The sequence below is a fragment of the Ctenopharyngodon idella genome, chromosome 1, assembly GCF_019924925.1.
Source record: "Ctenopharyngodon idella isolate HZGC_01 chromosome 1, HZGC01, whole genome shotgun sequence".
NCBI lineage: Eukaryota > Metazoa > Chordata > Actinopteri > Cypriniformes > Xenocyprididae > Ctenopharyngodon > Ctenopharyngodon idella.
Window position 1 is genome coordinate 38,851,869 of NC_067220.1, and position 22,765 is coordinate 38,874,633.

General features: G+C 37.4%; 1 protein-coding gene across 2 annotated transcripts in view; it reads right to left on the reverse strand.

Moving 5' to 3' along the window:
- Positions 1-22,765, reverse strand: part of tbck (TBC1 domain containing kinase) — a 49,640-nt gene continuing 26,875 nt past the window's right edge. Inside the window, exons 23-26 of one of the 2 annotated variants that reach the window (XM_051890396.1) lie at positions 14,577-14,752; positions 4,420-4,595; positions 467-626; positions 1-329 (exon numbers count right to left, since the gene is read on the reverse strand). In XM_051890396.1, coding sequence (XP_051746356.1) covers positions 219-329; positions 467-626; positions 4,420-4,595; positions 14,577-14,752 — 623 coding nt within the window. In that variant the 3' untranslated portion in view covers positions 1-218. Of the gene's footprint in view, positions 330-466; positions 627-4,419; positions 4,596-7,742; positions 7,953-14,576; positions 14,753-22,765 lie in introns of those variants that run through there. The other variant, XM_051890405.1, reaches the window with a different exon arrangement.

The window sequence follows — 22,765 nt, forward strand, 5'->3', positions numbered from 1 at the left end:
TAAAAAAAAAAAAAAAACTTTATTTTTGTTGATTTGTTTGGTCCCAGAAGTTCAAACAGCTGTGTGCATTTTCAAGTTCAAACTTTTCAGTGCTGACATGCATAATGCCTTTAACTCTTGACATAGTTTAGAAGAAAAATGTTTTAGTTGAGAAATGTATTTGCTTCTCGCACCATGTAAAAGACGTTTAAACAGTTTCCCTTTATCAAAGCATCCTGTTATATCTGCGGAGATGGGACCGTTAACAGGCCAGTGGACTTCATCTTGTTCATGCCACCATCCAAGACACAAACTCGAGGGAAATTTACTTTCACCAGGTGAGCCGCAAACTACAGGAGAAAAGGAAGTAAACTTTTTCATTTTTATGCATATCGCAGAAGTCTAATGTAAAGTGTGTTACAGTGAATGCATTTAACAGTGCATGTGTTTCCTAAAAAATATCAATAGGAGAATGAAATAATCTTACCGTGGTAGCGTTCTTCATGATGTTGCTGAGGATCACAATGACACGGAATCTGTATCCAGCCAGGGTGCTGGTGGCGGGACACTGGAGCAGTTCTCCCTCCGGCCCAAACGTGGAGTTGTACGGAATGTTAATGCTGCCTGGGACGTGACCGCGACTGAAGCTACACACGTACGGTCAAGGGTCATACGGCTGCATTTATTTGATCAAAATACAGTACAAACAGTATTATTATAGCATAAAATAACTGTTTTCATCATTACTCCAGTCTTCAGTGTCACATTATCCTTCAGAAATCATTCTAATATGCTGATTTTCTGCTCAAGAAACATTTCTTATTATTATCAGTAGCAGCTTTTTCACCGTTGGGCTGAACGGTTCTAAGAACAGTAAGGAATGGGTCCAGTTATATTTCCACTTGAGCTTGGTTCGGCACGGCACGATTACAAACCGTTCTCAGCCCAGAATTCTCAAAACGGTTGGCTAAAGTGAAGTGAAGTGACGTCGCCACTCAGGATTGGTCACTTGTCTGTTGCCTGGCTACCAGTTTCTCTGTAGCTGACCAAGCATGCTATTTAAGCAAAGTAAACACAAGTTAATAATAAAATTAAAAGAAATATCTGATCATCCTCCATAATGCGGTCGCTATTTACATCTCATACAGTCTGTAAACTCTTGCTTTAAAGGGTTAGTTCACCCAAAAATGAAAATAATGTCATTAATTACTCACCCTCATGTCGTTCTACATCCGTAAGACCTTCGTTCATCTTCAGAACACAAATTAAGACATTTTTGATGAAATCCGATGGCTCAGTGAGGCTTGCATTGCCAGCAATGACATTTCCTCTCTCAAGATCCATAAAGCTACAAAAAACATATTTAAATCAGTTCATGTGAGTACAGTGGTTCTACCTTAATATTGTAAAGTGACGAGAATATTTTTTGTGCGGCAAAAAACCCAAAATAATGACTTTTAAACAATGTCTAGTGATGGCTGATTTCAAAACACTGCTTCATGAAGCTTCAGAGCTTTACAAATCGAATCAGTGGTTCGGAGCGCCAAAGTCACATGATTTCAGCAGTTTGGCGGTTTGATATGCAATCTGAATCACTGATTTGACACAAAAGATTCATAACGCTCCGAAGCATTGTTTTGAAATCAGCCATCACTAGATATTGTTAAAAAGTCGTTATTTTGTTTTTTTTTGGTGCACAAAAAATATTCTCGTCGCTTTATAATATTAAGGTAGAACCACTGTAGTCACATTAACTGTTTTAAATATGTTTATTACCTTTATGGATCTTGAAAGAGGAAATACCATTGCTGGCAATGCAAGCCTCACTGAGCCATCGGATTTCATCAAAAATATAATTTGAGTTCCGAAGATGAACGAAGGTCTTACGGGTGTGGAACAACATGAGGGTGAGTAATTAATGACAGAATTTTCATTTTTGGGTGAACTAACCCTTTAACAAGACAATGACTGACACATGTGTATTACACTCCAAAAAGCACCGTTATTATCAGCCTCAGTGGAAAATGAAACCATATCCGTACAGGCTGGGCCGGATCGGCACGGAATGGAACGGATAAGCAAAGAGAACGGTGGAAAAGCGGCTAATGTTGAAAACAGCCATGCTGCTTAATATTTTCTGGAACCCATGAAAAACCATGAAAATGGTGACTGTAAATATAAAAGTTTTCAGACTTTAAAATACTTTTTTTTTTTTTTTTCCCCCCATCAGTATTTTTGTCTTGTTTTAAGAAAAAAAAATTTTTGGTTACACTTTATTTCGATGGTCCGCTTTAGACATTCTACTAACTATTAGTAACTTTACAACTACATGTCAACTAACTCTCATTAGAGTATTAGTAGACTGTTCAGGTTAGTAGAATTAGTTGACATGTTGTTGCAAAGTTACTTCTAGTCAGTAGAATGTCTGTTGGAGAGCATCAAAATAAAGTGTTAGCAGATATTAAGCAGAGAATCTACTAATACTTTAATGACTGGTAGTTGACATTTAATTGCAAAGTTACTTATAGTTAAAAGAATGTCTAAAGTGGACCATTGAAATAAAGTATAACCTTTTTTGTTTTGCAGTGTGGAAGAGGCTTTGATTTAGATAAGAAGTTTGGTGGCTTTCAGAGTGAGTGAACGGTGTCAGATTAAAAATGTGAAGACCATTAGGAAGTTCAGCTGTAATGTGAGCATTTTGGTGTATTCAGTGAATACCTAGAGGTACTTTGGTATACATGAGCTGTGGTAAGACATCTAAGCAGAACACAATCTCTTGTAAGCTCTTGAGCTGGTCGTTTGTAATTGTGTCAGGTGAAGTTCACAGGATTTACAGCACAAACCCTACACAGATCTATGGGCTTTGTGGAAACCATCCAACTCCATCCAAAACCCACTGCAGAACTACAAAAGAAAAGAGACAGAGAACAAAGTGTGCAGGACAAGATAAAAAAACGAGCAGAATAAACTCCCTTGGGACATTGATTAAATATGACCAAGACAAGTACACGCAAAAGCAGTGTCTCAAAGAGAAGCGCAGCAGGTGAGCGCAGTGAAAGATGAGACGAGAAAAGAGACGAGTGCATAGTGTAATTGAATAATAACTCTTCTTAGCTGCTTCCTCCATAGATAAAGTTACAACCAGTGATATTTGTGCTACATCTTTCAATAAAAATGATTAGCAGTGGAACTTTTCAGAAACATTTAACAAGACCTTTCTCCATTTCTCAAGAGGATGAGAAATGTTCATGTTCATGCAGATTTTAAACAGGCATTAGAACAGAAAGGTCTTTGTCTAACATTTATATCAAATATTGATATGGCCATAAATGGTGCAGAATACAAAATGAGAGAACACTGAATTTCTATATCCATATAGTAGCGCTGCAGCTTTGACATTCAATTTTCCCTGAAAGCCTTGCATACATGTATTATGATTGCTCTTATCCTGCTTGTGTATACTATCGTGTATCTACTTACAGCTGCACTAATGGAAACAGTGACAAACCTCTTAAAACAAATTAACCACAGTAATGCTCTCCCACACATTTCACTGGGCCGTCACTACTAACAACAGACAACAATCTGTCTTAGGGTCTGACTTTTTGGTTTCAATTGATCTGATTTTTACATTATTTACTTAAAATTTTAGCCAACTCCTAAATGATTGCTTTCAAACAAAGAAACACAACTACGGAAACTCAGCAAGTACATTACAACAACATGTTTTCATGTCTTGAAGAAAATCTGAGTGTGCTTGGAGTTGGCCTGACAATTTTTCCACATTTTTCCATGTCTTTTACATCAGTGTTCTGATGTTTAGCTTGGGCTCTCAGGGACCACACATAGACAGCAAAAAATCTCTTAACAGAGATTCTCGTAACAGGAAAATTAGACAAAAATACTATCTAAATCTAAAATACTATTGATATATTAAAAATCTAGATACATTTATACACTTATACTACCGATCAAAAGTTTGGAGTAAAATTTTATTGAAATAAATGTTGTTCTTTTGAAGAATCCTGAAAAAAAATGTATCATGCTTTCCACAAAAATATTAAGCAGCACTGTTTTCAACATTGATAATAATCAAAAATGTTTCTTGAGCATCAAATCGAATGATTTCTGAAGGATCATGTGACACTGAAGACTGGAGTAATGATGCTGAAAAATCAGCTTTTCCATCACAGGAATAAATTACATTTTAAAATATATTCAATTAGAAACCAGTCATTTTAAATTGTAATAATATTTCATAATATTACTGTATTTTTGATCAAATAAACATAGCCTTGGAGAGCATAAGATACTTCTTTCATTTTTTTAAAAAAAACTTCCCAACGTTTTTAACAGTAGGGTATATAGGAAAACAATTTTAAAAAAGGCTTTTTTTTTCCAGAGTCAGAATTGCATTTATCATTAAGACTAAAAGGATACTCTTCAAGGCTCCGGATGTCCACTGCCAGAATCTTGGGTTTCCCAGTCCTGGCCCTCTTGGCAGGAGTTTTAAAGCAAGCCGGTCCACTCAGCTCACACAGGTCAATGAGGTCTTCCACAGAGATACGCGGAGACACTTCTGCTTTCAGCTCGCTCAGCTTGAGTGGCTCGCGGCTCTGAGGGTGCAAAGAAATATGTGGTAAAACAACAGATTTGCAGCAGTGAGTGGTATTTTAAAAAATGTGAGAAAAAATTATGTGTGGGTTGAAATGTTAGCCTGCCTGTTAGTGTTGAGCAGGAAAAACAGTGAAGAGTCGGAGTATATTCAAAGAAAACACATGCATATGTTCAATTCCTGCATCCTGCACTATGATGATACCGGTATCCCTCAAGGATCTGTACTTGATCCGATATTATTCTCCATTTTTAACAGATCATTTGATTCTCTTATCCAAATGCATGGCTTTTCTTTTTCACTGCCATGTCGACAAAAATCAGAGCTGCTTTTCATGCCTCTAACTGTGTTCACCTCTATGATCTCATATCCTTCGGACATCTCAACCTGAATGAATAATCAACACCTCAAGCTCAACCTGTCAAGACTGAGCTGCAGAAGACGGCTTCCAACTCAGTTTCTCTCCATCTCAGTTGAAAAAACACAGTTGTTACCCCGAGGTAAAAAAAGCCCTAGAAGTCATCCAGGATGACCAGCTCACATTCAGTGAACACATCAAAGCACTCACACAGTTTTGCAGCATTATGACGAACTCCAGAAAAAATGTTTCTTTCTTGGTCTCAACTTCTTAATCAACCTTTTTTTTTTTTTAAGATTGCAGAGGCTGAGATTATCATTACTGCACTCGACCCTAAACCACAAATAGAAAAAAAGCCAACTGTGTTTAGATGTCAGTCAAACAGTCTTTTCCTGCCAAAATAGGAATACTTTTAAGTTAAAAGTCTGTAAGACTAGCTATTTTTTATTCAAGCGACAGCTCACCAGCCTACCTGTATGTGCAGCATGACCCCTCAAGGGTATCCAAAATACTGCTGCTTAATTCAGTTAACTGCCAGAAATTCTGCCATAAGCTGTTGTCAGAAATCCTCACAAGTTGCATTTTTGCTTAAGTCTACACAGGGTGCCCAAACTTGCCTGAATCTAAATCAAGCCACACTTTTTCTGGCCTACCATTGCAGCCAATGCCCCGGACCCCTGTTACCTTAGATCCATTATCAAACCCTGTTTTTCCCAGCCCGTTTGGGGGAATTAGCTCCTTCCAGTCTCCCACCTGTCTGGAAATGTCTCCATCTGTGCCACATCCTGATCATTAACAGAACAGCAAATGGACCAGTTGAACTCAAAAGGACACTATTCATTCTCACATAAATATCATTTCTCCCACTCGACTAAAAAGCATAGCAATACAGCAGTATCATAGCTCTAATTGGCACTTCAGGATCAGGCACATTAGATCTTTATCAGGAAGGACCAATTTAATAGGCACAATAGGAGTGGATAACAATCACTGTTCCTGCATATCTTCCCTATACCTCAACACTGGCCAAATTATCAAACAAATCATATACAGTAACAGCAGAGAGTGCGTGGATTACAAATAGGGGTGGGCAGTATGACCAATCTAATATAACAACAATGTGTAATTTTATAAAAAATAATTTTCCTTAGCAGTGTTTTTATCCCTTTTTCCATTCGAAAGATTGAAATATATTTAAACATCTGCATTCCTGTTGCTCAAACAGCAGAGCAAGGCACTAGCAATGCTGACATCATGGGTTCAATTCCCATGGAATCCATAAACTTTGTTGTGTACCTTGAATGATTTCTTAGGATAAAAGCATCTGGCAAATGCAAAGGCTTAGTTCACTTCAGAATTAAAATTTCCTGATAATTTACTCACCCCCATGTCATCCAAGATGTTTGTCTTTCTTTCTTCAGACGAAAAGAAATTATGGTTTTTGAGGAAAACATTCCAGGATTTTTCTCCATATAGTGGACTTCAATGGCTACCTTCAAAGGGCTCTACACGATCCCAGATGAGGAATAAGTGTCTTGTCTAGTGAAACGATCGGTCATTTAAAAAAAAAAAAAATTATATACTTTTTAACCACAAATGCTGCGATACGCCACGCATTACGTAATCACGGTGGAAAGGTCAGGCGTGACGTAGGCGGAAGTACCGCGGGGCGAAAAACTCCATCTCATTTTCTCCTCCAACTTCAACATCGTCTGATATCGTTGTTTTATCTTTTTTTGTAAAGGGCGTTTGACTTAGTCTTTGCACGTTCGCTTTGTAAACACTGGATCAGTACTTCCGCCTATGTCCCTACGTGACCTTTCCAACGTGATTACGTCATGTGTGCGGACCTGCAGAGCAGTGCAAGATGAGCATTTGTGGTTAAAAAGTATATAATTTTTATTTTATTTTATAAAATGACCGATCGTTTCACTATATAAGACCCTTATTCATTGTCTGGGATGATGTAGAGCTGCATTTAAACTACAATTTGGACCTTCAACCCATTGGTAGCAGTTGAAGTCCACTATATGGAGAAAAATCCTGGAATGTTTTCCTCAAAAACCTTAATTTCTTTTTGACTGAAGAAAGAAAGACACAAACATCTTGGATGACATGGGGATGAGCAAATTATCAGGAAATTTGAATTCTGAAGTGAACTAATCCTTTAACACTCAAAAATAAAGGTTCTTTATAGGCATCTATGGTTCATGAAGAACCTTCAACATCCAACAATCTTTCCTTTCCATTTCTATTATAGTGGAAAAAGGTTCTTTAGATTATTAAAATGTTCTTCACACTAATAAAATTGGTTCTTTTAAGAAATGTTTTACTGTATTTGTGATCAAATAAATGGTCTTGGTGAGCACAAGAGACTTCTTTCAAAAACTTTTGGCAGGTAGTTTATGTATAAAGTAAATTTTGAGATTGATTTTGCAATTGATTAGCGACATCTCATGCTTCTAAAAAGCACCAGTGGGTGCACGGCATACCGTCCAGCCCTAATAACAATCCGCATTATCGCTGAATTCCACACTTCTAGGAGCAGGACTCCGAAACAAAGGGCAACAGCACAGGAAAGGGCAGCGGGGTGGGGGGATATCTCGTAAATGTCAATGTTCAGTAGCCCATGAAATCAGTCCAATCAGTCACAGAGTACCAGCCTCCCACAGAGTGCAGCCAATTACCTATGAGGTCACCTTAGCAATGGAGGTAAGTTTGAGGAATGGAGGGAGGCTGATGTCCAATGGGTTCTGGTTTTAAAGTGCATTAGACCCGCAGGGCTCGTGGCATTCTCATCATTGCCTAAAGGAGGCCCTTGTGCCCTGGCTTCAGAAACTCTAAATGCAGGCAAGAGTCTTGACCTTTTATTATCACTGGTGACATTTCAATAGGCCGTAAACTTGCCTGTTTGGATGCTCTGTGGTTTCGCAGACGGCCAAGAGAATCGAAAGTCACTGAGCTGGTCTGATCACCAAGTCGAAATGGTAAATGTTTGGTCTAAAAGTTTAAAGGAGCTGGCTTTAAAAATGCAGAAATAATCAAATCCATGCAAACATTCCTGTGGGTATTTACGGTCTGAAAAGGATTACCAGTGCAAATCTGAAAACAAGCTTGAGTTTGAAAGGCTTAACATCTACATGACAGGTGCTGTCAAAAATGTATGCTATCTTTTATCAAAAAGGATGAAGGATGGAGATCTTGCATAAATTCAGTCTTGTGACGACGCCCTGTGGTGCGTGAGAGGCATTTAACCATCCAGCATCTGGCTGCACTGGAACAGGTGACGTGCTTAGGCTGCCGCACATCAGAGAGTCTCAAACAAAGTCTGGAATCGAAATAAAAAGACAGATCCAACACTTAAGAAAGGAGACAATGGTCTGCTCACTCTCCCCTCCTGCCCAATCAGAGCTCAACATCGCAGCGGCGAGGCCACATACAGTAAGTGGCACCAGTCCATCTAATCAAAGCTGTTGTAATACACTACTAAAAAAAGAAAAACGCATTTTGTTGCACATACACAAAAAAAAATCAGCTCACATGCAGTGCCGTTACATTTCTGTTGCTATACATCAAGTGATTTTAAACTTTGAGGTCAGACCCATATACTGTACTGTGTGTGATAGAAAGCAAAATATTATCATTATATATAATATAATAAATCCATCAATTTCGATGGAAAACTGTCTTTAAAATACAACACTTAAACAAGTGTATATCGTAAGGAACATCGCAACACTCTTATGAGAGTTAGTAGACATGTAGGTTCAAAGTTACTTGTAGTCAACAGAATGTGTAAAAAGGACCATCAAAATAAAGTGTAACCAAATACTTTTTTCTGTAGAATAATAACATCACAGTGGGAATGTAGTTTGCTCATTGCTAATATATTCAGTTTTTTGTTTTGTTACTTATTTGCCTCAGCAGAGCTGGAAGATACGTGATTACAGATATCAGGTTCCTTAATGTCCAACACATGAAACATACTGACATTGAAACGCCCACATACTGAAGGACAGCATTATTACCACATGACTTGTAACTAATTGGCCCAACAACACCAATTCACATAAAGAACTGAACAGAAAAACAGTACAGCAGCAATCTGCATTATTTATCCAAGCCAAAGCAGATGCCGAGAACCAAACTCCTGCCTCCTGCACTACGGACATCACAACAACATGAGGTAAATATTGTCTCATAAAGACTATAGACATGAGTAGTACACTAGAATGATATCTGAGAATACAATACGGGTCCACTCACTTCGAGATTTTTGGCCATGACAATGACCTCGGTTCACTGAGAAGTCATTTGCAATGTCATTCCAACAGTCGATTATTAACAGGTGAACACAAAGTCCATGTACACAGCTTAAAAGGAATGTTTTAAGAGGATTACCCACAGTTCTTAGGCTCTTTGTGTTAGAGTGGCATGTTACTGAGAACCTTGTTATTGAGTTATTGAGTAAACTAGCTTATTCACGAAACAAGCCGTAAATAGCCTTTAAAAGCAGCTAGTAAAGTCAGACTAATGGAAGGGGATTCTTCACAACATGGACTGACATTACTGTGCGTTTAATGGCTGGGACTTTAATGAGCAACTGTTAGAACTGTTTGAAGGACTAAAGCTCAGAAATGAGTCTCAAACAGCATCAGGATTCTCCAGTAAATCTAGACAGGTCTTAAAATGCAGAGAAATAGCATTTCTAACCTTACATAAACATATCAGTCCAGTTCAGACAATACATTGCAACACATTTATGTTTAAATTAAATGTTAAGTGTAGAAAAAAGCTAAATATGTAATTGATTTGAGTTTTCAGCTTGCATCAAACGATGCACATACGGTCTGGAAAATGCTAATTCAATCACAGGAATATATTGCCTTTTTACGCAACACATTTCAAATCAAATCTAGCCAGTGTTATGCATCCATATCAGGTATGACCATTTGATTATACTTTATTGCAGTCAGTAACCATCACAATAAAAGGCATGTTGTGGTTATTACTGTTCATCATGACAGCAATTCAAAACAACGCCATCTACAACTACTTAGTATTGCTCAAAAACGCATTCAGCCATGCACACATGATGTTTCTCATAATCAGCTGAAGTCACTGGTATCATCTCTATCGCGCGCACACACACACACACACACACGGTCACTGGCAGAAGGTTTGGCTGCGAGTTCCTGACTTGTTGGAGTCAGGCTTTGGTGACGGCGCCTGTCAGATGGCTGACAAAAAGAGAGAGAAAGAGCTTGTTCAGCAGACACATCATGCTCTAATGACCAGGAGATGACAATCAACAGCAGGCCTAACCACACCATTTACCGCCCGAAGCACAGCTAGAGAGAACACCAGTGATACTGCACAGAGAAAATGTACAACAAAGGATGAATAAATGGGTCATTGAGAAATAAGGTTTTTAAAAGTATAAAAAAACTAAATGGAGATATAATTAATTTTGAAGTATTATTAAATATTAACAGTGAGATTGTGTTTTTTTTTATAATCAGTTAACACTACTTTTGTCATTTTTTACAAGATGGACAAAATTTGTCACCAAAAAGTCATTCGGTTTACCCAAAATTTCAGTTTTACCAGATGACACTTTTAGTTATACCGAATGACGATATTTTCAAACAATGCTAACAGCCTAATATCTAGCTAGCTAGCTAACAAAAGGACAATCAAACATTTTATATTTAGAATAAGTTTTTAAAATATTACAACATTTTCCATGTTTTATAGCGGTTGTACCGAATGACCTGATGTTTCGGGACATGCATAGGAGCAAGTGAAAACATGAATTTGTCAAAGAGTTAAGAGCGAATTAGTTACTTTGCTACATGACCATGTGGTCTTTTGCAGGTGTCTGAATGATATCACATGATACTGACTGCATGACTTGATCCAAAATGGTCCCTTTAAATTGGTTACTCCGAATGACATCAATTCTTTCTCATAACAAAGCAACAACTTCTACACATAATTTTAATATAATTTTTGTTGATATATGATGTTATAAAATCATGGCAGAATAAAAAATATATACATTTATTACATTTTACAATATTTTAATCACAAATGAACTGCCTGTATTGGCCTTTGGACGGTTAAACAGAATGACTTTTTGACACTTCAAAATCTTTAAAATGCCTTTATATGTAGCAAAATATAATTAAAACCTTTTGAATTCAATAAAAGAGATCTAGTTGTACTACCTTACATACTTTGGATGTCATATCTTTGTTTTTCATTATTATTGAACAAAAAATTTGGACAAAAAAATGACCCGACACATCATTGACCCAAATACTAGTCCAAACAGAAAATAAATAAAGATTGGGAACTCAAATGGTCTTATATGACCCAGGAGAATGTGTCTGAAATACTTAAACTGGTTCAAAACATGCACGAAAGACTAGTTAAGTAGCTGAAGTACGCTTGGTTTAAGTTCATAACTGCCACTGAGAACAGATTCTATACAAACACTCTTGGTTCAAAGCTACAACCTTTTGTTTACTGGTCCAAATCACACTTGAGATGCTTTCTAGCTGGTTATTTTCACTTGTTGTTAACTGCTTATGTAAGAATGCATTTGCTAAGATTGTTAAATGTAAATGTATGTGTGAGTGTGTAGGCATGTGAGACCATGAGCGTTTATCAGCCTTTTACAGATACAGATATAGCTGGATATCGCTCAAGCAGTGCATTTCCAGACATCAGGCTGTGTTCAGTCAGAGAATAGAGAGAGATTAGGTCAACAGATGAGTGTTTGTGAAGCTCAGCACTGCCCATCGCTGATGAATTGCAAACAGAGAGCCAAACGCAAAGAGGTAAAAGGTTAGATAGACGCTCTCAGTGTGACTCGAAATACATCTCACATCCTCATGGAACATAACCAGTCACATCGGTGCTGAGAAAAGCAATTTAATAGAAATATGGCATTGCTTCTAAAGCAAGCATCACTTCCTAATGATGTGGCGGCGTAACTGATAATTTTTATCCTGGTTTTGCAGAAACACCTATAAAATATTTATTAAAGTATGTGAAGCTGAATGTTTAATATCTATCTTAATTATCAACTTTTTTTCCATTATAAGAAAATAGGAAAAATCTGAAATTTAGGAAGCTAAATAGCAAATTTTAGGTAAAAATAACAAGCACCCCTAATAATAATAATGATAACCTTATATTATTAATACATTATATTGCATATTAAGGTTAATTATTAATGACTATTATTAATACTGTTATTGTATTATATATCTATACATATAGATTCTCAACAACAAACAGTAGCCAAATGTGTTTAAAACTAGCTTATGATAAGAATATGAAAAGTCTTCGTATTACCTTTGGTCTTAGGTATATGTCAAGCAGGAGATTTTCATAAAATGACAGGAAGAGTAACGAGCAAAATCAGAAGGTCAGGTCATCAGAAAGGTTGGATGAGAGCAGAGAATGGAATATTTATAGGTAAGGGTTGAAGTCTCGCATGCATTAAGACTTACTTTCACAAATTAACGGTGGCATGCGAGGCAACTCAGGTCAACTGATGCCAGTAACCTACATGTGAGAGTTTCCAGCAAAACAGATAGTCAGAACAAAATGGCCTACAACTTTGCTACCTGTTCAACAACACCTGGAAGATTTGATTTATTGGTGCATTTATGCATTTCTATGAACTATTGAAAATATAGTTCACTCAAAACTGAAAATCTGTCATCATTTACTGGCACTCATGTCATTTTAAACTGTTTGCGATTCATCAGCGATGGGCAGTGCCGAGCTTCACAAACACTCATCTGTTGACCTAATCTCTCTCTATTCTCTGACTGAACACAGCCTGATGTCTGGAAATGCACTGCTTGAGCAATATCTAGCTATATCTGTATCTGTGAAAGGCTGATAAATGCTCATGGTCTCACATGCCTACACACTCACACATACATTTACATTTAACAATCTTAGCAAAAGCATTCTTACATAAGCAATTAACAACAAAGTGTACAAGTTAATAGTTAAGTTCATTTTTGGGTATAATTCAGAGTCTAGGTTGATTTATTTTTTTACATATTCAAACATTGTCAGACAATAATGAAAATTGCGATAAGAATATTTTTATGTGATTAGTTTGCAAATATTCTATACTTTTATGTTTTTTAAATTACTTATGAACAGGCCTACACATCTGAAATAAAAGGTACACTATGTAACTTTTGGCTGTCTAGCAGTTAAAACCACATGCATTTTGCAGAGAAACATTGTTTTGGTTGTGCTTCAGCTCTGCGTGACTGTGCGGATGATTATGGTTCTTTCTTATAACTAAAAGAGAGAGAGAGATTATCATACTGCTCATAAAACATCCACTACTAAGCTTAAGAGATATAACCAGTGTAGATGGAAAGGATCTCAAGCTGACTAGCTGAAGACGTTACTGTATCTATACCCAGTAATAGACACGGTACTTCCTTGAAAATTAATTCCAGCACAGCGTTACAACTACCATAATGAAATGACCCTTCACAACAGATAATGCTTTACAATGAACTCTGTTAGAGAGCTACAAATGGCAATTTATCTCTTCAATAAAAGACCTTAATCACCTGCTGAGAAAAAAAAACTCCATCTTCACGCCACTTTTAAATCATTTCAAATCCATCAATTCTCGCCATCACCGAAAAGCCAAGCCAATGTTGATTCTGGTTTTATTACAAGCTTTTTCAGTTTCTCTTTTTGCCAGCAGACTCTCCTTTGTTCGGCATTTGTTTGAACCGGGTGATTCCCCGAAGGTTCGAGATTTACAAATTATGCCACTCCCACACCAGCTGGAGCAACTTTTCTCTATTTACGGATATGATGAGACATGGATATGATATGAATGCAATTTACTGTCAAAACCATCTCGTCAGGTCTAAAATATTAATGCTTATAACAGGCTTACCATAGTGAATCAGGGTAAGACAAAAACACCTTTTGGAAGTATTGATGATGTATTGACTCTTTATTTAAATTTTCTTAATTTTGGAAAAAAAAAAAAAAAAAGAAGATACATAGTGTACCTTTACGATCTTCCAATTTACCTCTGCTTTAGGCAGGCACTGGAGTGTTTATTAGCGAGCTAAAGCATCTCATTAGGAAATGTGGGCGGCTGAGATCATCAGTGGCCACCACTCTTGCAAACCTTCATGGATCATTTGATTAGCAGTGGGTAATTGGCTCCATCCTTCATACTCTCTGACTTTACCTTTCGGCACAAGCAATCTTTAAAATCCCAAAAGGGCAAAAGGAACTCAGCAAGATGTCGAAGGCGATTACTGTAATAAAGGTCACTCTTTTGTTTAGAATTTTTACCTTTATATTTCCAATAGCAACTACTCTCATGACAGTAATATAACAGAGAAAGAGAGTTTCTCTCAAAAGTTAGTTGTTGGCTTTTCACCACTATAAACCTCCTACATTCACCAAAATGAAGGTAAACAGTTTGATTACAGTAAATAATCTTCTGAAATGACATCTGACAGTTGACTGTTATAAGCAAAGCTTCTTTCTGAGATGACTGACTATGGCGCTGAGGCACTCAGAGGTCAAAGGTCAATTCAGGACACTTACCAGGTCAGTTTTGGTCAGGTCCTGATATTCCGTAGAGTAATAGGAGGGTGTTTTCCCGAAGCTGTTGCTGTCACTGGCAGTTTTGTTTGGCTGGGCATGCTGACGATAAGTGGCACTTTTAGGAGTCCAGCAGAAAAGGTTGATGGATTCCCGGACACAGCGTTCAATGTCGATCTCTGAATGCAAAACAGGAAAGAGAGAATTGTTGACCAAGGCTGTATTTATTTGATCAAAAATACAGTAAAAACAGTACGTATTGTGAAATATTATTACAATTTGAAAGAACTGGTTTCTATTTTGATATACATTAAAATTTAATTTATTCCTGTGGTGGAAAAGCTGAATTTTCAGCATCATTACTCCAGTCTTCAATGTCACATGATCCTTCAGAAATCATTCTAATATGCTGATTTGATGCTCAAGAAACATTTCTGATTATTATCAATGTTGAAAACAGTTGAGCTGTTTAATATTTTTGTGGTAACCGTGATACAATTTAAGTCAGGACTTTGATGAATAGAAAGCTCAAAAGAACAGCATTTATTAGAAATCTTTTATAACATTATAAAATCCCTAAAAAAAAAAAAAAAAGAAAGAAAATCACTTTTGATCAATTTAATGCATCCTTGATGAATAGAAGTATTCATTTCTTTCAAAAAAATAAAATAAAATTCTTACTGACCCCAAACTTTTAAACGGTAATGTATATGTAGTGATATAAAGCACAGATTGCGCTTTAGGATAGTGATCCTAAATAAAATTATTTCATTATGATAAGCAAGTCCTAAGCTATTGAATACTTGCAGAGTTAATAGTTCACACAAAAATGAACATTTTGTCATCATTTACTCACCCTCAAATTGTTCCAAACCTATATAAGTTTCTTTCTTCTGTTGAACACAAAAGAAGATATTTTGAACAATGTTGGTAACCAGACAGTTGACAGCACCCATTGACTTCCATAGTATGAAAAAAAAATACTATGGAAGTCAATGGGTGCCGTCAACTGTCTAGTTACTAACATTCTTCAAAATATCTTCTTTTGTGTTCAACAGAAGAAAGAAACTCATACAAATTTGGAACAACATGAGGGTATGTAAATGATGACAAAATTTTTGGGTGAACTATCCCTTTAAGAGTGCTAAGAAGAATAGCAACTTTATGCTCATTTGGCAAAGCCACAGAAGAATTACAGACTGTCTAACTTCCGCCTTGGATGACCTTGGAAACCCTCTCCAGAGAGTTTCCCTCCAACTGATCCAGAGACTCTGACTCCCTGCCAATGCTTCATTCAGTCACAAACAAGTTTAGTGAAGACATCAACACTTCATTCACACCCTCACAGCAGCAGAAGAAGAGTAGAAGGGGAGATTCAACTGCTTCCTTCAAATGCTAAGCGAACTCTGTTGAGCCATGAGCCTTAAACCGGAGATTAAAGTGAAAGGGATTCACATGGATATAAACAAATCAGGAATCCTTTCCTCACTATCTCACTCAATTTCTATCCTGTTAGCAAAAAAACTATCCCTAATGAAGTGGTTTAGCATGCTTGGTCTACTATTCAAATCAACCCGAGTGTGACAGCTTCATTTTATTTAAGAGGATATGATCTGAATACTGGATTATAAACACTGGACTTACTCTGAGGGGCTGTGATTACTGTCCTCTAAAGTAGCATAAGAGAGACTGAGCGGGAGAGAAAAAGAAGCTGTTTTTTTTTTTGTTTTCTTTAAAATAAATAAATAAAATAAATTATGCGCTACTACTTAGACATAATTTTAAGGCATCATAGTAATGCAACAGATGTGAACCAAAGTCCCTTTAAGAAAAGTAATTTTACTCGGCGACCATCTTTGAAACGCCTCTCGGGCATGCAAGTGCAGCTCCTATCACTTTGAATAGGGAAACATCAAATTCTCCAAAGCTGTTTGCCAAGCTTTCGATTAAATTTCATATTTGAAATTACCAATGATATCTGACAACAACTGTCTCATAAATTTTGTTTAGAAACAAAATTTATGAGACAGTTGTTGTCAGATTTCATTGGTAAACGCTGGAATCATGACAAAAAAAACTGTATTTTTCAGGCTGATTCAAGCTAATGCGCATGCGCAGCCTAAGTGCGCGTCTGACTGTTTCTATAGGAACCGGAGCTTCTAACAGCCGCTGCAGTGACGCGATGACTTTACCAATTGACCCTTCGACTGGAGTTTGATTGACAGGCGATCTAACCAATCATAACGCCGAATCCGCCATTTTGTCCGACAAAGCAGTCAGGGGAGTTAGTAGATTAACGTTAGTGGACTTCAACTTGAAAAATGATGTGTACTGACATCTTTCTGTGGTTGAAAAGTTTATTTGATGATATAAATTAACTAGTAAGAAGAGATGATCGGTTCATGAGCCGCTTGATCTGAGGCTCTACAGCGATCTGTCACGACACATTAAAGATCCACAAAATGGTATTTATTGTTTAAATTTCTTTAAAAATTTCAAAATCTGAGACTTTGTTTCATATCAAAAGTAACCTGCTCTGTCTTGTCTGTCGATACGTTGTCAGTGTCCCTTTTGCGCCGTGATGTATTTTTCACTGTAAGAACATGATGTGTGGTGTGAGAGCGGCATGGCTTGTCGGACATAGCAACAGTAACTAAAGGAGGCGGGTCTTTGCGAACGGTCAACTGCAATTGGCTCTTATTTAGAAGGCGGGACTTATTCCGCCATATTGCGCATTGCACTTTCTCCCATTCAAAACAAAATGAGTGACGCGTCTTGTGTTATGCTAGGCTTTGCATAAAAGCTCTAAAAGGTAGGGAGCATTGCATATATAAGTTGCAGAGAATACAGACAATCCCATAATGCAATGAGCTGCGACAAGCACAGTGAAAAATAGGGATGCACCGATATGGAAATTTTGGCCGATACCGATAACCGATAAATCGAAATCCAAATTTTTTATATAATTAAAAAAACAAAAGTTTTCACAAAATAAATGTGATTTCCACGTCTGGAACTTGACTACTGCATGCTACTGCAATCAAGTCGAGTGTCTTATATGCTTTGTGTGAGAATTGCTATTTGTATGGCACACAGAGCTTCAGGCTATGTGATGTGTTTCAAATCAGTCACCTATGAGGCTCATTCCTGATAAGATGGCAAGGAAGGCTTTGGAACAGAGACAGAGGAAGAGGAGGATGAATGCAAACAGCATGAGAGATGAGGCACCAATCAGTCAGTGCATTAGAGACTTGACAGATGATCCGCCTTCCCTCCAAACATCACCTCCCTGTCCCTCCTTCCACTGACCCAAATCTAAAGGCTGAGATGAGAAATGACATATGGATCTGGGATCTGGAGGTTCGAGAAATGCGCACATCATAAATATGGTGCTTGTCACCTCTGCCGTAACATACAATCCTCCCAATCGAAGAGAACAATGCATGCACCAGGGGTCCTTGACATCCCACATGTGTGCCCCACATACAATCCAGACTCCATAAGAACTGTCTCTTGAATCCCAACCAAACACAGTGGCACAGAAGGAATGAGTAAAGACATTCAGTCACAATGCATGAATGTTGCATGAAACACCTTCACCTTCCAGCACAGTATTCCCATTGTAGTCAAGACAAATACCATGCAATCAAAAGACAGGTCTGGCTATGCATTCCACATTTCATCTTTATAAACACAGCTTTCGTCACAGTGTTAGCTGCAGATGTTATCCAGACACTGATATTGACTTTCACATGGCATGAAATGCATCTGGATTTAGTAGTAAAGGGGAATAAGAACTAAATGACAGACTACTAAATTCTCCTGATTTCATCCGCTACGACTGGAAGAGTGAAGTCATCCTCTACAGGATGTGGAACAGACATTATTATTATGCTTGTAATAACAATAACTGTAGTAACTACAATATTTTGGTGTAAACAAATAGTTATCATGGTAATTTTTTTGGGCACCTGGTGAATAACTTCCTTTGTCGAGCACCCAACTTGAGCATTTTTGCCAGTGATGTGCGTGCTTTTGTCTCATTTTTGCAGAATTTCTATTATGTAATTATATCGGCACTGAGCCATGACTAAGCCTGCTTTGTCGATTGACAGGAAAACAACAAAATAAAAATATAAAATAAACTACTGTTCAAAAGTTTGGGGTAAGTAAGATTTGACAGTGTTTAAAAGAAGTCTCTTCTGCTCACCAAGGCCACAATTATTTCATAAAAATACAGCAAAAACAGTAATATTGTGAAATATTATTACAATTTAAAATAACTGTTTTCTATTTTAATATCTTGTAAAATGTAATTTATTCCAGTGATCATTACTCCAGTCTTCAGTGTCACATGATCCTTTAGAAATCATTTTAATATGCTGATTTGGCATAATTTTTTGGCTAGAATGTTTAAAAGAACATATTTGAAAAAAAAAAAAAAAAAAAATTACAAATGTCTTTACTGTCACTTATGCTCAATTGAATGCATCCTTGCCGAATAACAGTATTAATTTCTTTAAAAAAATATCTTACTGACCCCAAACTTTTGAATGCTACTGAAAAAAAAATGTATAAAATGTTTGCTCTAAGATACACTGATTTGATTTTTTGTATATTATGTAATGTTAAATATTATTAAATAAACGTATGAATGTTTAATATCAGCAATGTCTCATTTGCTATCATTAAATAGTATCATATCAATATCATATCATATCATCAACAGTACCACCCGCCTTTATTGCCATCAATATCAGCACGGCCCTTTAAAAAAAAAAAAAGTATATCTGTCGGGCACTCACACTGAACACCACCCGGAGCTTCACGACTTCTCTTGACAGAACGGATTAATGTTAGCATGTCCATTCAGAGTCTACAAAATAATGACAAAGTATAAAGGGAGTGATTCTGGGCCATTTAACACCCATCAGCTCATGAATACACTTCATGACTACCATAGTTTTCCAGCCCACAGTTTCTAAAATGCATAAGAGGGCAAAGAATGGCCTTGATAAAGATTATAGCGGTTAGCTAAGACCTCTTTATGAGGGAATAAAAAAGACAGAGGAGGTTAATTCACCTCCACGACCACAACGAAATATAGCTTGCATTTGTGATTTAAAACCAAAAAGGATGTCTGCAGTTGTGGCCAAAACAAAACACAGTCATGTATACAAACCCAGTCTCCATCATTTAATTAGCAACCTGCGTGAGAGAATAAAAATGAAAAAAAACGGTAACATGTTATTAACAAGTTGAGACGTTTGTGTACGGGAGGCAGGAATTACAAGGCACAGATTCACCAGCTCTATATTTAGCGCTAACAGGGTGTAAAGTAAACACAGTCATGTAGGAACAAGTGGGTCAAACAAACACGTTAGGACTAAGGAATGTGATGATGGTGCTTAAAGTCTCAATAGAAAAATGTCTTTGGATGCTATGGGAATGGGAAAAGAAGTGTATAGTTTAAAATAAGGTTCAGGGGAAGTTAAGTCAGAAATACGTCACAATATGGAAGAAAAGACAATTGCAACTTCCATTTCATGCCAACTTTAAAAAAAAATATATATATAGCTGCAAGCAGTAAAGGTGGTTGAAGCGCATGCGTAAAAAGGTATTATGTTTTATTTAGCAAGCCTGTAACCACCTAGATCATAGATAGAAAAGGCTATTTACAGCCAAAACTATTTACAAAGGAAATATATGATTTAAAGCTTTTTAACAGTTATGGAGGTTGAGCCAAAAACCTTGGACTAGTTCGCGAAAGTAGGTTTTTGAAATAATCTCCAAAATTTAGTGAACGATTCGATGGACAGTGACGGTCCTAGAGGTAAAGTTGCTCAGAATGAGGATTTCTACTATATGGTATGAATGTTGTGGTCATGTGCAAAAAAAAAAAAAAAAAAAATTTGCATGATATACAATCCTTTACGCAGTGAAAAACTCAAAGGTGCCCCCCAGTGGCCGATTTATTTTGAATTTCTCACAGGCCTCTAGGGCCGTGAGTGAAACAGGCCCAGCGAGTTTCATTCCGACTGGCCTCCGTTAACCTTATCTGATAGCTGCATGAAATTCATTGGCTGACGGCGGCCGTGTTTTTCGAGATACGCCAATGTCCTCATAGATAATCACAGCACATTGGACAAAGACACCGCATGCCAGTTTTCAAGTCAATCAGACTGACTGTTGCGTAGCTATAGAAGTTTTCGTGTTTTTTTTTTTTTTTCATTTTATAACTTCACCAAGTGGCCAGTCACCGCATCCTTTTTCATGCAACCACAGACTAAGCCCATACATACTGTAGGTGCACAGAGTTTGGTGAAATGATCTCATTTTGTTCAAGAGGGATAGCCGTTTTAGTAAAACTTGAACGTTTTGGCGTCCTGTCGCGGATGTGAATCAATTATTGACAATCAGACTCCAGAGAATCTTTCTGCACTGGTTTGGTTTTGATCAGGTGAAAAACCTAGAACTAGTTTGCAAAAGTAGGTTTTTCAAAAAATTTGAAATTCCTAAAAATTTCACCAAGCGACCATCGAATCAGAGACGTGCGTTTTATCCGCATTAAGTCAAGGATCCCAGTGATATAAGACACCTGAGCCTGCAATGAATGGTTTAGGAGTTAAGAGCCATTACATACTTTTGATCGCTGTAGCGCCACCATCAGGATATTGGGGCGAGCCTTGGTGACTTTGTAGATGGGATGGGTACTACCATTCCTCAGAGTTTCAAGTCTCTACAACTTACGGCTTGGTCTGCCCGATCACTTTTAGGGGAGAATGCTGATCCTTGGAATTTCTAACAATTACAGTAGGGCTACTTGAGCCTCTAATCATGCAAAAAACACCTTAAAAGTATAAAAGTGGTCCATATGAAGTGTGCATTTTCAAAGAGTTCTGAAGTCAAACAGACCGAAATGTAAGTTATTATTCACCAAAATGCTTGATGTGTTTATGAAAGAAATCAGTTGACAAAACTGGACAGAATGATTTGTTCAAGAAGCGGACTGATTCAGTTCTTGGGTTCATCTCGCTCAATGATTCAATCATAGTGGTTAACAATAACGATCAATGTATAGCTCCTTAAATATTGATATTTTTATCATAAAACTTTAATGCCCTGGCAAGCATCCACAACACTGTAGCATTGCGGTAAGCGAGAATTGCACGTCCAAGCACTGCTCACATGTTCTGCAGCAAATGTAAAAATGAGTTGAACAAGTACAATAAGTGATTCACATGTTTGTGCAATGCTGGCTGGATCTCAAAGGAGGAACAAGTGCTTCTGATTCCCATTTGTGTGCAGGTTTGGCAATAGTTAAAAGGATCACATTTTTGAATATGTCCTTACAATCATGTTTGGCTTTAAATCTACTGTTAGGTTAGATTTAGAGTTTGGGTTTGCATATAAAAACTGAAATCAACATGTGTGTGTTTGAGATTTGACTGAAGGAAACAGCGTGAGCTGGTAAGCAGCGAGGACAAATATTTTACCTATAAAAGGAGTTTTCTTCCTCAACTCCTCAGACTTTCATTTGGCTTGCCAGTGAAAATAACAAAAACATGAAAACCCCTAAATCTCAGCAGCATTGACCCTGCACCCTGATTGGATACTCCAGCCTCCTTCCAATGGCTTTTAAATGTTTAATGCCACTCGCTCCTCTGTGACGAAGAAATAGCCATTTAAAACGAGCGATTTGGAGACAAACGAACCGAAACAATCTCAAGATGCGAGATAACGGCCCACATCATGGATGCCTGCCAAGGAAATCCAATAACAGCAGAGGCAGACGCAGTGCATGCAAGGCAAATCGAGGCATTTGAGGCATGCATTAAAGGTAGGAGTACAACTCAACAGCATGTGGTGGAAGAAATGACAGCCGTGACCTTCTCAAACATAAGTGTCTGCATGTTCATCCACGTTAGGCAGGAATTACCGCCCCACGCGGTGTTAATTACACTGCTGCCACAATTACAGACAGAAAAGAGAAGAGATGCCAATCCCTCGAGACCTCCGTTCAACCTGCAAAAAAAAGCCCCATCCTCGGCTTCAAAAGCGAAACTTTCAAAGGCGTTTAATTCTCTGAGAGCTTGGATTTTCACAGCATAATGTTACTAGTCAGTAAGCTGACAAAAGTTTTGCTTTGAAACAAATTCCCTGTTTTGTGAATACAGATGCTTTGCATATGC